The 15,780-nt window shown below is 39.3% G+C and overlaps 2 protein-coding genes across 4 annotated transcripts; both read right to left on the bottom strand.

Annotated features, from left to right (window-relative positions):
• Positions 1 to 144: 144 nt before the first annotated feature.
• On the bottom strand, positions 145 to 6,847 carry atxn7l3a (ataxin 7 like 3a). 3 transcript variants are annotated; one of them, XM_031725846.2, is made up of 14 exons: positions 6,629 to 6,847; positions 6,052 to 6,094; positions 5,849 to 5,955; positions 5,626 to 5,758; positions 5,361 to 5,532; positions 5,170 to 5,267; positions 5,056 to 5,078; positions 4,918 to 4,963; positions 4,535 to 4,572; positions 4,374 to 4,442; positions 4,225 to 4,268; positions 3,524 to 3,595; positions 2,301 to 2,431; positions 145 to 2,224 (listed from the first exon to the last, which is right to left on the bottom strand). In XM_031725846.2, exons 3-14 carry the CDS (start codon positions 5,897 to 5,899, stop codon positions 2,019 to 2,021), a joined length of 1,083 nt encoding a protein of 360 aa, XP_031581706.1. In that variant the 5' UTR covers positions 5,900 to 5,955; positions 6,052 to 6,094; positions 6,629 to 6,847; the 3' UTR covers positions 145 to 2,018. The 3 variants fall into 3 exon arrangements, with proteins under 3 accessions (XP_031581706.1, XP_039467313.1, XP_039467312.1); XM_039611379.1 differs by lacking the exon at positions 6,629 to 6,847 and adding an exon at positions 6,495 to 6,512; XM_039611378.1 differs by lacking the exon at positions 6,052 to 6,094 and having other exon boundaries at positions 5,849 to 5,948.
• A 1,643-nt stretch (positions 6,848 to 8,490) lies between these two features.
• On the bottom strand, positions 8,491 to 15,780 carry ubtf (upstream binding transcription factor). Its single transcript, XM_031725832.2, has 20 exons — positions 15,744 to 15,780; positions 15,211 to 15,383; positions 15,033 to 15,116; positions 14,777 to 14,932; positions 14,609 to 14,673; positions 14,379 to 14,505; positions 14,188 to 14,298; positions 13,960 to 14,093; positions 13,707 to 13,848; positions 13,571 to 13,612; positions 13,364 to 13,474; positions 12,831 to 12,986; positions 12,564 to 12,710; positions 12,238 to 12,348; positions 12,065 to 12,153; positions 11,748 to 11,937; positions 11,596 to 11,643; positions 11,436 to 11,489; positions 11,197 to 11,316; positions 8,491 to 11,100 (listed from the first exon to the last, which is right to left on the bottom strand). Exons 1-20 carry the CDS (start codon positions 15,778 to 15,780, stop codon positions 10,972 to 10,974), a joined length of 2,226 nt encoding a protein of 741 aa, XP_031581692.1. The 3' UTR covers positions 8,491 to 10,971.

Below are 15,780 nucleotides of genomic sequence, written 5' to 3'. Positions count from 1 at the left end.
ATTTAGCTCCTTTGACTGACTTCCGGTTGGTTGCCTCCTGCAAACAGAAGGTTCTAACTATAGGTGGGTGGGACAGCTGTGTGCTTGAGATGACCATACTAAGGATACCCCCTCTTGATGAATCACAGGTGCTTAAGCCTGGCACATTGGCAACTCTCCCCATGTTTAATATGAACATTCAAAATACATGAAATAAAATAAGAATAAACAGAATAGGTCAACTTTACCTTCCCTCTTTATGAAATCCTGATTAAAATAAAGCATCCTGGATTTGCACTTCAGATTCCACTATAAAAACTGCATAAAGTCTTTGGGTGAGCAATTTCCAATTTAGAAGAAAAACAAATTCTTCTCCAAGACCTGAAAAGTACAGGACTTTGGCATCTACAATATGTAATAAACCTCATAATTTACATCAGACACTGTTGGTTACAAGCTTACAAAATGCAGCCTTATCGCTCATGGTCATTAACAACAAGCTGAACTGCTGGGCTGATCTACTTTTACAATGTAATCTACAAGCAAAGTGAGTGAAAGCGCACAGAACAAGGCTTTCTAAGGAGGAAACAAATAAATGTTGAATTCATGATTTATGTCAAACATACATGTACTGTACATGTGCCCCAAAAGCCTACTGGCTCATCAAATATCAAAATCTGCATTTACACACAAGTAATATGCACATCACCACAAAGGCAGTGACAAATACAAACTTAAATATACCGTTAATGTAAACGAGTTAAATATTCCAAATGACACACATACTTTCACAAGAGTCACATTCTAGGATGCATAGTTTGTGAAAAGAATGATTACACACACACACACCAAACGCACGTACACTTACACACAGGCACGCACGCACACAAAATTGACATTCACGCTAAATGCAAATCATCATACAGACACACAAACACACACACACACGACTGTGCAATACAATGCTAGAATTAAAAAGCCACTGATGAGTACTCCAGTATATGTGTGTCAAGTGTTGAACGTGTCCTTACGACTGAGTCTGAACACAAAGTCCAAGAAGAGGGGCCGGTCACAGGCTCACCAATGACAGAGTATCTGAAGGTTTTTGAATTTAAGGCCTTTCAATTTAAGTCGAACTTAAAGAAGAAAAAAATCTAAACTTTTCAGACCACAAGCTGGTAGTGAAAGTTTTTTTCAGTTCCAGGACATTGCAGTGCAGGTGGTCTTATTATTGATGTCTTTTGTAACTTCAAGGCCCTCTGTAAAATAAAATTTAGAGCACAGGAGAGATCATTTACACATAAGTGGTTCATTTATTTTCAAAGAATTATTTCTAAGCGTTTTTTGCCTTTATTTCAAAGTATCGACTGCGAGAGTGAGGAAGACATGCAACAAAGGGGTGGCACTGAACCCAGGTTGCCATCTTTGGTACATGGGTAACGTGTTCTTTATTTCTATATCTTAAATAAACAAGCTCTAAAAATGTGGCTACCTATACATAGCAAAAGGTATGTGCACATCTCTGTGGCTGTTTTTAATAAACCTAAGTATTCCACTGAAGAGAAGCGTAACACTGCTGCATAAAATTATGTTTTGGTTCAAATAATCAACTTTCACTACTTTACAATTTTGTTTAATTGGCTGGAAAGTTTTCTGCAGTGTCGTGTGGAAGCTCCTCATTGAAACTGCCACACAAAGCGTCACCCGAATGCATCAAGTCCTCCTCGATATCAGCTGAAGACAAATGTAAGTCATAAATTACGTGTATAGCAGAAGTAAATTCTGTTTTACACTGGAAGTGAGCCAATCCGTTACTGCAGATACTCTGACTGGACTCTGACCACAATTCTTAAACTCTGTGTTCATAATTCAGGAAGGATAAATCTTTAAATGTAGATGCCTCAGTTATCAAGGCCAAATGATTACTAAGGAACTTCTAACTCAAGTTTCATCCCATACAGCTCAGACCTTTAAAGCTTGGTGTGAAAGAAGGGACTTAATAAGAGGAAGCGAGGGCTGGTCTGACAAATTGGCCTATGCTAGTTTAAATCATCATAGATACTTGAAATAGGAGGTGCTGAGAGTTTGGGCCTCTTTTTTTTGGTCGATATACTGATATTACTCTGGGAGCTGCTGCCGCCGCCTCCAGCCAGGCTTCCACTCCCACTTCCTCCTCCTCCACTGTTCAATGGAAGAGATGGCTTCTTCTTTTTCTTGGGCTTCCGAGAATCTGAATGGTTGGTGCCTGCAACAAGAATAGGAATGTATTTTACTCATAAAACCTACATGTCATAATTACTAAATGAGTGTCCCTTCCTTACTGGCTTTAGACGAAGCAGAATCAGTAGGCGAAATATCAGAGTCCTCCCACTGCAGGCGGCTCATTAAGGGTTGTGCATCTGGAATGTCAAAGCTGTCAGTCTCCACAGCATCTGCATCAGGCAGCGTCGGCCTGTGACATAAGAAACAGACACAGTAACACAGTTTTAGACAAAGCCACACACACAAACAGAATGTCTACGTATCTGTCATGTAATTGCACTTTTCAGTTTAAGTTTCGTTTCCATCTCTATAATAACAATAACAACACCACAACCAACAACACTGCTATTACTTTTAATAATAACTCTACAAAACTAAAGCACATTTGCCCAACATTTTGCTTATAGTTGTTGGACAAATGTATCTTTGTGTGCTTATTAACACGTGTCCTTCTTTCTGACCCACACTGTTTTTTTTAATACATGACTCCCTCTCACTGGGTTTTTGATTTTAGGTGAATACTTGGGGAAAAATGAAAATGTCTCTAGAGTTAAAAGAATCAAATTTCAAGCAAAAACAATAACATCAAAAACTGCTTATTATTGCCTCTATGTATAACAAGATAAATAGCTTCATTTTCTGAATCGTGTGCATAAAGGCAAGGCCTGGAAAATTATACTCGACCATTTTCACCATTTCTGTCACTTTGTAGATGAAATATTTTATACATGAACTAAGATGATATTTCTGTTTAAGGTAATTCTTTAAGTGCAGTTTACTCATCTCAGCTGTTAAACCATACCTTCAGACTGAGATGTATGGAGTGGGTTTATTATTATTTTTAGTAAGGCTGATAGGCTGTGGTGTTTGTAATAAGAAATAGTTACAAGTAAGGGTGCTACAACCACAGATTTTGGTGTCATGTTCCGATTCACAGGACCAGAAAAACTTGCTGTGGTAGTCTACCGATCTTTCCCAGTGTTTAAAACTCACGCAGCGTTCAGTTCTGTTAACAATGGCTTTACAAGTCATTTACAACAGTGCTTTTGCATAAAAGCTGTTCCTGGCAAGAAAGGCGTCCCTCTGCCAGAGTATTCACAACACAGACCAGCAGCATTGCTCCATCACCGTCTCCAGCCAAGGCAACCATATCAGCAAACAGTGAACTGTTTGAGCAAACACCTGCACGATGAGGGTAACAACACGAACTCAAACATGACTTTTGTCAAGTGCACTCTGGGTTTTGGTGGTTTTGGTGAGGAACGGGTCAGGGTACACTCACGCGGACGGCCCCAGGAGGAACACCCTGACGGCCCTCCTCTGTTCGTCCGTGTGTTGGGGACATCGCTGAGACCTGGTGGGACACAAGGTGGCATTATACATCCCTGACTGATGGCCCGCCCACACCCACCACATAGTTTTACACATCTCCCTGCCTGCAGGCCTGCAGGGAAGGTGGGACGGACTGATGGGACACAGTCAGAGACCAACTGATAATGGGCTGTTATGAGTTATAAACTATTAGAGGTTAGTCACTGATGGGTTCCTTATTATTATAAGTCTATGTATTTACTGCTGTTGTTAAGACCTTTAAAGATTTGGCTCTTCACCTTGGAGAAAAAGAACAGGTCCAAAAGAGATCAATTATGAGTTGCCACTTGTGTTCCCCTGAGTTAGTTTGAACATACACAATCTTCTTCTTTAACAACAAAAAAAAGAAACCTAATTATATTTATGTATTTCATTTTCAACCGTGACTTTCAGTTTCAGACAACAGTTCTAAGCAATTAAGATTTCAAGGTACGAGGATGTTGACCTCAGAATTTAGATTCAATTAGATGGTTAAACCAACATGAGTCCAGGTGTTATGTTACCAGAAACTATGCTGCAGGGAGCTACACAAAAGCAGCTGGCTGTTTTCTCAAAGCGGAAAAGGTTTAATTACAAGTTAATCTTTGTGTCAGAGGCTTAGGCAGTAATTACCTGGTACACATCTTCTTTGTGTGCTCAGATATCACCCCACATTGCTGTAGAAACACACAATACCTTAATGATTCACACTTATATAATTAAATCAGTAGTTGGAACAATAAAAAATTACATGCTTGGGCAGATTCATGAAAATTGCTCACCGTCGTTAGAAGGGATCTGACTTCATCGGGGCCCAAGGTTTCATAACTGATGCCAGTATTATAGTTGTACTGAATTTAAAGACAAAACATAAACCTTTATGAGTAAAGAATTTACTATACTTTATAGGCTAGCAATCAATTTGATCACAGGAGGATCTCACCTTGTAAGATTCGGCACCGACGCCACTTCCAATCTCACCTGGAATGCATACGCATAAACACACTGTTCATGTAATAGATTGAGACTGCTAAAAGCACATCAAAGTTGAACTATAAAATCCATCTGCATCAAAAAGAAAAATATTCGCATTTCACTTTGAATTGTTCCCTCCACTTTGAGCTATGAACTTGGAAACTAGCTTAAAAAGTGAGATTAGCAGATGTATACACGCTGTGTCTTCACAGCGTGATCTGCAACAGTAGCTGAGCTCTGAGACTGCTCAAGTTCAAGCCTAAGAAATGTTTTGAATCGGTAACCCACATTCATCAAAACCTCTTCACTACACTAAAAAAAACAAAAAAAACCCCAACCCGATAGACTCACCGTTTTTATGTTTCAGGGATTTGGATCTTCTTGGGGAATTTTGACTCTGCACAAACAAAAATGTTAAGATTAAAATAACCTTATAATACGCATGAAAAATTCATTTATACTAACAATGTGCAATTTTAAAAAAAATACCTTATCTGACTTTCTCTTCTTGGCTGTAAAAAGGAAATAAGAAATGTTTATTTTAAGTAACCACCTGGAGATTTCTTTCATCTCTCAGTACAATGCAATCACTCAAGTGCTCACTTTTTTTTTCAGCCCCGTACGACCAGTCATTATCATTAAGGTCATCATTGTCTTCTTGATCACTTTCTGATTTGCTCATATTATTACTGCTGGCTAGCCTGTTTAAAGAAGACCAAACAAATGAATTAGAATTTCATGTATAACTTCGGATCACTGCAGGAATTTTTGCTTTACGACCTTCACTGACCGACCTGCGGTTGGCGATGCGGCTGCTGTTGCGTCCCATGCCGAGGCATTTCTCCAAATGCGGAGCAAAGCGAGAAGCTGCTATTAATCTTTTACAGTTGGGACACTCACACTCTTTGTTCTTCCACTGATTGTACACCTGTCCAAATATGTCCACTCCTGGTTGATCCACAATTTCTGGAAGGAAAAAACAAACAAACAAAAAAAAAAAACCAGTAAGCAAACACATTGAAGACAGACAGAATAGAAACCAGATGCAACAGCACCAACCAAACTCCTTCATGCTCTCTTGGTCCGTTTCATCCAAGAAGAAATAGCCCTGTTTCACCGCACGATGCACCTCAAAACACAGGCCCAAACAGGCATCTTCCACCAGCTCAGAGTAGATGTCATGGGCCAGGGCCTACAACAACAAAAACATAGTGTAACACCAAAAACAAACCCAATGTTATGTAAATGCATGGGTTACCTGTATGCACAGGCAATACCTCACCTCCAGCCTGGTGTTGTCTGGGCCTGAGAGGGGCATATCCTCCATTTTCATTTGAAAATCTCTATTGGAAGTCTTGACAGCAAGGTAATAAGATTGATATCTGAGGACTTAAAAGAGATAGGATGGAAGTGAAATCACAGCATGCTTGAAAGGCAACAGATGTAAGGCACACAGATTCAAGATACCAGTCGCAAATAACATACTTTAAAAATATGTATTAGCACTTGTTCCAGGTCTATCTTCATCCTGTTGAAAAGAAGAAATAATCGCTCGTCATGTGCAAGATCACCACAGAAGGTTCATGTAAACATATGATAATTAGTGGTACAATCTGACCACTGTAACACCAAGCCTGAACTGAACATATCAGCATATATCAGCTACAACAACATCCTGATTTTCAAATTACTGGACATCACACACACAGAGGAATGTGGTTTTAACCATGCACTCTAACCAGCTTTAACATTACATGTGGTTGATTGAGATAAACAAGATACCTATGTATCCAACACGAAAGCTCAAAAATAGCTACATTTTACAAAAAATGTTCATTTAACTACCTCACGAACGACTAGCTAACGTTAGTAGAACCTAAACGCAGGTAGTGACAGTTCCTTAGCAAATTAACTCCGGCTAATATCACCTTTCATGGTTTATATCTGCTGGCCCCACTGCTCTACTAATCTGAGCTGAAGGAAAGGCCTTTGTGGCATTCAAATACTAAGAAACAGTGTAGCGACGTTAGGTGTGTTTTAATTTCAAACTGTTTCCTCTTACCCTGTCATGCCGAAAACTCAGCCTGAACCGGGCAGTTTCTCTGAAGGAGGCAACATGACCGAGTCACTCCACATAAAACGCATTAGCAGGAGGCCCGGTCTTCAGCTACAGCCATTCTAATAACACGGGTAAAACAAAAAGCTCGATAAAAGTGTTTGCTGTCGCAGGTGTCGGTTAGCAAAACTGACGGTACGAGCGAGGAGGCCGACAAAGCATATAAACCAGCCAACTTCCGGTTGTAGCAATAAAAATAAAAGCTTAACCTGCAAATGTGAAGCGAGTTGCTGGAACTCGACAAAAAAAGAAAAAGAAAAAAGAGAATACAGTCCATATTGAAATCGGAAAAAGGATGGAGAAGAAGCTAATTTAATCATTCAAATGCTTGTAAAATAAATAAAATTAAAAGTAATGTTGCTACATTCAAAAATACCAATACACATCATTACTCATTTAATTTTTCCGTCACTTTTTGCTATATTAATGTGCATTTTTATATTAACAAGCAAGATGAAGAAAATGTATCTTAATTTTTTTTAATCTAATCTTTTACTCTCTAACTGAAAGAAGAACATTTTAAAAACAATTGTTAACATTTTTATTTAGCCACATATCTTTAACAGTTAGCTACTTACCAGAATGAATTTTCATATTTATTTTATAAGCTGTCGAACTCATTTAACATCACAGGGCACAAACAGCCCAATTTGAACTGTGAGGTATTTAAGAGCGCGTTTATACTTTTACTTTGAAGGTACAGTTCGGATGTTTCCGCTTTCACAGCGAGGTTTCTTTCAGTTCAGACATCCATAAATGAACGCTAGATTTTCGCTCTTTATCTACAATCTGTTTGTAGAGCCTGGGCGGGCTGAATGAGGTCATCACTTCAACTATGCTGAATGACCGAAAGTATGTGGACACCTTAACATTACACCAGCATAGGATTACTGGACGACTAGCTCCAGCTACTTTTAAAACCCACAAGATTTTGGATTTTCTCCATCCCAGCTATGCTGGGTGAAGAGTTGGCCCTCCAGTTTATCTTTTATGTGTTGGATTTGGTTAAAGTCAGGGATTCACTGGAGGCCATTTTTCCATTTCGGTAGAACTTGATGTACACCACCAGAGCAACATCTGACATGATGAGGTCCTGTTGGGGATTCTGCTTTACAACATTACATCAAGGTTTGAGTATTACTTCAGTTTAGTCATATGTAGCAGAACTACATTTGGGAATCATCAGACACCCCATGATATGATATTATCACAATACTTCACTCAACATCCAATATTTTTGCCATTTTTATCATTTTGCAATTTTTCACCTTTTTACAAATCAGATTGTGACTGTTTGCAGAAATATTGCTGCCTGTCAGATGACCTGTGCAATGTTTGTGAGTGTGCAACACTCGGACATCTAAACAAATTGCAATCAGTTGCAGAATATGGAAAAATTCAATACAATCAAAAGGTAGCCACACGTTTTTCTTGTAATGTCCTATTTTACTTATGCGACTGAGCCATTAGCTTCGTCAAGCCTAAGCGTCCGCTCTTGGATGTTTTTTCGGTTGAGCCGATTTCATGCAAGAGAGATGAGCCCTCTTGTTTGCAGGGTTTTCAGAATGTTGATATATTGGCATGCAAAATATCATGATGCTATGCTGTATCCGTTCCTCCCAATCAAAACTGCTACAGGTAAAAAAAAGTTTAGTGCAACAAAAACTTTTCTTCAGCATTTTTTGCTTTGTGTGAGCCATGCCCTGGATCCTGTTTGGTCAAAATGTATTCAGGACCATATATAAAAATTCTTAAACTGTAACCAAGTACTGATTTGTGTGCCGTCAACATATTAAATAAATCCACACTTTTAACTGTTAAAGGTCATTTATTTGCCCAAATACTTGAACTACAAGGACATAAGAACACCCTCAGCTATATAAAACATCAAATTCTGTCAATTTGTCAGCAGTACAAACTTGTAAAGCTTTGCTGTTTTAGATATCTCTATAAACCAACATAAGGGAGAGAAGAAACAACTAAAACAGGCGAATTTAACCAAAAATTCTCCCCCGTGAGTGAAAGACTCACTGGCCTTAGAAACCACAGATGAGGGCTTGCCAAAATAAAAGTACTAACAAAACAATAAGCACTCGATACAAAAACAGTATTTACAGAAAATTACAGTTTTTTTTTGTCTTTTTTAACCCCGAAGTCCACTGGCAACTCAGTTTCCTAATTCCCTTTTACAAATTTTCGTCATTCAAAAAGGAAATGCTTTGCTTTGCTTTTCCCTCCCCCAGTTATTTAAATAGTCCACGCTGGTTTTATTTCAGTCTGTGATGAGATTCAAAATGGTCAAAATAAACCCATTATTAACAGATTATTAATAGTTGCCATGTACTTAATCTGTCTGGAGACCCAAAAACACAGTCATGTAAGTCCATTTTTAGGTTTTCAATGACATGACCGCAAAGACCTTTGGAGAAAAAAATAATAATAAAAGATTTAACAATATCTACATTCATGGTGTTGGTATGATGTCCCCGCACAGGCACATACATGCACACTGCTGTCACGTCATGGTATGCAACTAAACGGCAAAAACAGCACACATTAAAGCAAAGAACACGCAAACGCCCTCATATATACAAAGTTCTGTGCATGCATGCACACAAACTCACACAGAGGGACACATTTACAATAAGTGCACGCTTTTTTTGGGATAAGCATCAGAACAGAAACCATGTGGATTACAGTCAATACTATTAAAACTCGGAAATAAAAATGGACGAGTCCATTCAGCTCAACACCCACAACGAGTCCAGATAGATCAAAACACAACTGCTCACAATTAAAACAAACCTGGTAGCAAATCGCAATTGAACTGTAAATGAAATGGAAAGCAACAGTTCTGAAGAAAAAAATAAAAGAAGCATATTTAAGGTTTTCTTTAAAATCAGAGTCAGACTGAGCTTTAAATATGGACAAGTGTTGCTCCAATTAATAATTACAACCTGCTCAATTAACTGAGTAAGAACTGTTAAGACTGATCGACTACAACACGTCAGTTTGGATAAATGATATTTTTCAGTGACAGACACGTGGTAATGTGCAGTGTCCTGGAAAGTATTCAACCCCCATTGGACCTTTGTGTTTTATACTGGAACCATAACGGCTAATCTGGCTTTATAACTCCTTTACGGCCAAGTTAAAACAATCCCTATAAACCAATCTAAATTAAGTCCCAATATAAAACTAAACTGTTTACAGTTTGACACTACATTCTAAATCTGGAAGCCCAAACAGCTAGTTAGACAAGAAAAGCACCAGCATGCAATCGCAGTCTTGTGTTTTAGATTCGTGTTTAATGTAGACAGAATCTAGCTGAGGGAATATTCCGTCACGCCGAGGCTTAGATGAAGTCGATGTCAGTTATGTGTTGAAAAGCTTTACAACACACCCCAAAAGATGCAGTCTGTTAATTTCCAATAAATGTTGCTATGCTTCCTTACACCCCAATGTGTGTGAAAAGGTCCAATAGCATCTTTGTAATGTTGAAAAGCAATAAAACATGAAAAATCCAAGGATTGAATACTTTATAGGCAGTGTAAATTTCAAATGAAAAAACATGGGTATGTAACAAACTCTCAAATTTTCCAGCAACAAAAAAAAGACATTCATAATGGCTTGATTTTTTTTGTTTTTCCTGAAAAAATACCACCTCTTTAAGAACCAAATCATAAAATCTACATCGTAAGTCGAGGACAACACAACAATGTTGTGAAAAAAAAAAAGATTAAATGAAAATTTTTGTAGAGTGCAATTTTCCAGTACCCCGCATACCCTCCCCCCTGCCCACCTTCAGCCTTCAGGTGATCCACCGTACTGTGTTCTTTGGCTCAGCCTGTTCACAACTCAAGCCACCTGTCCTTAACTAATCATCAGAATAACAAAAATAAAAGACTGAACGGGTAATCAATTACCCAACACATTAAAACTCTAACCTTAAACCACTGAAGCTGCAAGTCAAGATTGAAACCAGTGCAGAAATGTTCACGACATCACCAAACCAGTGGGATGCTGTTTTTGGCATACTGTCAGCGGCCCGTGCTGTGAGATGACTACTGCGCCGGGGATGGAATTGAACTGATTTCCAGATAGGGGCAGGGTCTCTCCTTCTATACAGATCGCCAGCGCAGCAACATAAAGTGGGTGAGTGTGAAATGGATGAGGCAATGCAGGGGCTCCCTCTGGTGGTGGGAGGAGAGCAGGGTTGGCACAGTGGCAGAGCTCCCTGGACTCTTGGCTCAGCTCAGCGCTGCTCAGTTTGTCAGTGATGGCGCGTTTCAGTCTGAATCAGAGTCTGACGACCCCTGTGAGTTCGACTCACTGCTGCTGTCCTCCGACTTGTTCTCCTTGTCGTCTGCTTCATCGTCCTCTTCGTCGTCTTCATCGTCATCGTCATCGTCCTCCTTCTTTAAACGAAAAGAAATATATACATGCATCTTCAGCAAAAACTCAAAACCACTGGTTGGAACTATCTAATGTATCTGAGCAAAGGTAACACTCACGTCATCATCATCCTCATCATCATCCTCCTCACTGGAAGAGTCGCCTTCACTAGAAGCTTTCTCCTGCTCATCGTCGTCGTCATCCTCATCGTCGTCATCATCCTCGTCCTCCTCCGTATCCTGCAACAAGTGATTCCCCCCCCCCTTTCAGATAATGCTAATAACATGATTATAAAAAATGAAAGTTTCTGCTCAACTCAGCTCCAAGACAGCAAACAAAGAAATAAGTCTGTACTCACAGATTTCTTGGCCTTTGCCTTGGGGCCTCCTGGTTTTGCTGTAGTTCTTCTTTTCTGAATGATTTGGGAAATAATCGATCATTAAAATATATCAAAGACAGATCTTGCAGTTTCAGCTGTTTGTAAATGCTAGCTGTTACAAATCAAAAACACTCCTTACTTGTGAATTATATTCTTTGTAAGTGTTTCTCTCTTGCGAAGACAAACTCTGTGGAAAGACGGAAACAGATTTTTCCAAATGTCTCAAAAAATGTTGCCTCCCGGCCCCCCCCATCCCATCCCATCCCATCCAATCCATTAAATTCTTCTTACAGCAAGCCACTGTTCCAGTTGGACTTTGTACTGCCTTTGCTTCTCCTCAGCAATCTTCTTGTAGCGGTCCTTGTCCTTCAGTGGTAACCTCTGCCAGCGGCTGCCAATCTCAGCCATCCGCTCTTTCATTGGGAGGTGATTCAGCTCTCCATTGGACAGCATCTCCTGAGAGAACTTCTGATATCCATTTCTAGAGTCAAAGCAAAAGGAAAAAAAAAAATCAAAAGGAAAAAAAAGGAAAAAAAAAAAAAAAAAAAAAAAAGCCTTCGTATCAGCTAAATCAGGCAGCACAGATGAGCTGAATGTCGCAAACTTACGATGGCGGTTTCTTGGGTTCACCCTCAAACTTCATCTTCTTCCCTGAGGCAATGGCAGCAGCAGGCGAGCGCATCTCACTTACTTCTCTCTGTTGAGGACAGGTAAATCAACATTTAGCTCTCACTGGTGTCATATAGAGAAATAGGAGATTTTATTGAGACTGTGTCTTAACCTCATATCTTTTCTGGTCCTCTGCTGCCTTTTTGATCCACATAATCTTCTCTTTTTTCTCCATGGTGCTCCAGGTTGCTTCCATTGCTTTCTGTGCCTTTGGCCGGTCGTTCTGCAAACCACATGCAGGCATTAAATCCATTCCTGGGTATGTGTTATCTGTGTTTCCAGCACTCTGTCATCAACAGCATTACACATCTGTAGCTCATTGTTAACATCAGCATGATTATTAAGTAAATTTCTATTCACAAAACATCCAAATATTTTAAAGATTTGCTATTATACTGAATAATGTGGGCTAAAATACAACAGCTAGTTTGTGGATACCTTAAATCTGGCTAGGTAGTCCCCTATAACACTCTGCTGCCAGATGTCTTGTGCATTTTTGGGCGGATCTGGGAGTCGACTGCGGTCCTCTTTTTCCTTCTTCTCAGATTCTGCCTTCAACACCGATTCTAAGCGTTTAAACTTCTCCTAAATCATTAGAGAAATCCAGCACATCACAAAATAATTGAAAAATCCCACTTTCAGAATAACCTTTGAACTTGAAAGTCTACTGATGTGGCATTTCTGTTCCATAAACTAACATGTTACCTTCTTCTTATCTGGCAGCTCGTTCCACATGCGAGCAAGAAGTCTTGTGATCTCACTGTCAGCAAGTTCTGGCCGCTCCTGCTGCAGTTTGGGACGTTTCTCCTCAGCAAATATGAACATGGCTGAAATGGGTCTTTTGGGTTTTTCTGGATTTGCCTGCACGTTCCACGTGAGAATATCAGAACAATACACGAAAGCATCTATGTAAATACATATCTAACTGTAAAGCACACTTGAATTTAAAATTCGTATTAAAATGTTATTGCATTACGCTGCAGTTTTCTCTTTCTGTACCTCTGAAAAACAGACCGATTGGCTTTCTGTCTAAATAGTTTCACACAAATACATTTTTCTTGCCTTTATACCTTTGCGTGTTAGGTGAACATGTTAACCGCTACACTATATATCAGAAAATAACACAGAACAAAATCTGACTCAAGCATACATTGCATTGATACACTGACAAGTTGTGTTGTTCTTAAATGACTGCATCATTATCAAAAAGTAAAAAGTTGCTATATTCTGGGACATACGTTTGCTTTAGAGTTTTTCTTTTTAGATGCGGGACTATTGGCTCCAGTGCTTTTCTTAAAACCAGTCTTCGCCTCACCCAAGACCCGCTGCTGCTCCTCCTCTGATATACTCTACAGATGCACAGCAAATAAACCACACATAAGAAACACTTCCAGTAAAAAAACAAGAAAAGTCATACAAACATGTAAACAATGTTTGAGACTTACACTGAGAAATCTGTTCATCTCAATTTCATACTCTTTTTTCCTCTGAAAGAAAATAGACAAAAAAATGTGACAATTTAGATAAACTTGCTTTATTTATTGACTTTTTCCTCTCAGTTATTCATGATTCTCAAGTCACCTGTTCGCAGCGTTTTTGGTAGGCGTCCTTTTCACCCTGCTTTAGCAGCTTCCACCGCTGGCTACACATCACCATACGCTCTGTGCTGGGAACGTCCTTCATGCTCGACATCAGCTCCGCACAGAACATCGAGTAACCGTTTCTGAAAGCATTCAAACACCACATGTTAAAACCAAATATCTCACAAGGGCAGTGACCTACAAAAAACTCTTGCCTCAGATGTGTCAGGAGAGTATTTGTAGCCGTGACTCACGGAGGAGGTTTGTCAGGTCGGCCGTCAGATTTGTCCTTCAGGTGCCTCTCTGCCTTGGTCAGGGTGGACTTTACGATGTCTTCCTGGGTCATATTTAACTCCGGATGCTGTTGGATGTATTCACGCATCACCTCCTGGATGATTGCAAAAAAATCCCCACAGTTAAAAATGATTTTCTTTTGTCATCTTTTGTCATCTAAGGCAGCCACACACTCATTCTTGTCTCACCTCATACTGCTTCTGCTGTTCCAGCGACTTGGTGATCCATTTGAGCCTCTTTTTGTCAGAAAGCTGCGTCCACTGTTTGCCAAGACTATCTTTAATGTCTTTGGTGGTCGCCTGGGTGAGACACAGAAAAAGTTAAAATCTCTGAAAGCGGCTAAAAAGTTGCATTCTGTTTTTTGCGCAGCTAAACTCACATCAGGGTGCAGCTTGAGGAAGGCTTTCTTTTCGTGGTTGTACCACAACTGTTGGGGCGTCTTGGGCTTCTCTGGTACATTTGAGCCTTTTTTGGCCATGCTCTCCATCAGGTCCGGATGCTCTTCCCTGTTTAGACGCCATTAAAAATGTATTAAAAGCAGGTATTACGCATTATAAGGCTTATGTGTTATGACTAGTTTAAAAAAAATGAAGTAGTAAATAATCTCACCTGAACTTCATCATACTTTGAACAAATGTTTCCTTATCTCGTAAGAAGTCGTCAACATATTTTTTCTGTAGTTATGAAAAGAAACGTTATTTTTCCAAGGATATTTTTAGAAAAAACCCCAAAAACATATGATGATCAAAACAGTGGTGGCGTTCGTCTTTGACTGACCTTCTTTTTATCAGGCAGTTCCCGATACTTCTTGGAGAGGATTTTAGTAAGGTCTAGGTTGCTCATCTCAGGGTGCAGCTTTGCATACTTGGCCCTCTTCTCCATAAAGAAACGGAAGTATGGAGTCAAAGGCTTCTTGGGGAAATCTGGGTGTTTCTGTATTTGTGGGAGGGAAAGGGGGCGGAATTACTTAAGCCTTGAAATCCATTAGCACAACTGTTGGCCGTAAATTATGTGAATGTTGACTTGAACTCACCTTTATTTTTTTGCCCTTGTATGGGTTCTTTATGTAGTCTTGAGCATCAACTATCAATTCTGTCAGGGTCCTGAATTTACGAATCTGGGTTTGGCAGAAAAACAAAACAGAGAAACTCAGAAGACTTGACTTAACAGAAAAATCTGACTTGGAGAAAAATCGATACAAATCAACTCACCTCTTTCGAGACCTCCTGCCATTTCTGCTTGCACATCTCAGCTGTGTAGGAATTGAAAGCAACTTTCTGCCAGTCCAGGTGGGACTCTGATGTTTTGTATTTAGTCAGGTCTTTCTGTGGAAGAGCCACTTTCATGGCCTCCAGCAGTCTTAAAAGGTCATCCTGCGCCCATACTGTGAAAATGTTGAAAGAGAGAGAGAGGGAGAAAAAAGACACATAAAAATCACAAAGGAAAAAAACAGATCCACCCAAAATATCTTTCAAATCATACTTCCTTATGTGTATTCTGCCAAGAAAAAAATAACAATAAAATTACTATTCTATTCATTTATTGGCTTTAAGTTGGTAATTCATATATTCTAATCTAATTTGAATCAAACAGTTTTAATTGCTGTAATTCTTACAAGAACTAGTACATTAATCAAGTTTAATACTAAGGTCTTAATATACAAGGTTATGTAAAGTGCTGCCTTGCCATGATTAATCTACATATCAACTCTGTTCAGAAAAACTTGATTTTGCAAAAAACCCACCTTGGTCTTGTGTCGTTGCCTCCATTTCTCCATTCAT

The sequence above is a fragment of the Oreochromis aureus genome, linkage group 4 (assembly GCF_013358895.1).
Source record: "Oreochromis aureus strain Israel breed Guangdong linkage group 4, ZZ_aureus, whole genome shotgun sequence".
NCBI classification, from domain to species: Eukaryota; Metazoa; Chordata; class Actinopteri; order Cichliformes; family Cichlidae; genus Oreochromis; species Oreochromis aureus.
The sequence above is the reverse complement of the archived record's forward strand: the minus strand, read 5'-3'. Positions and strand labels throughout refer to the sequence as shown.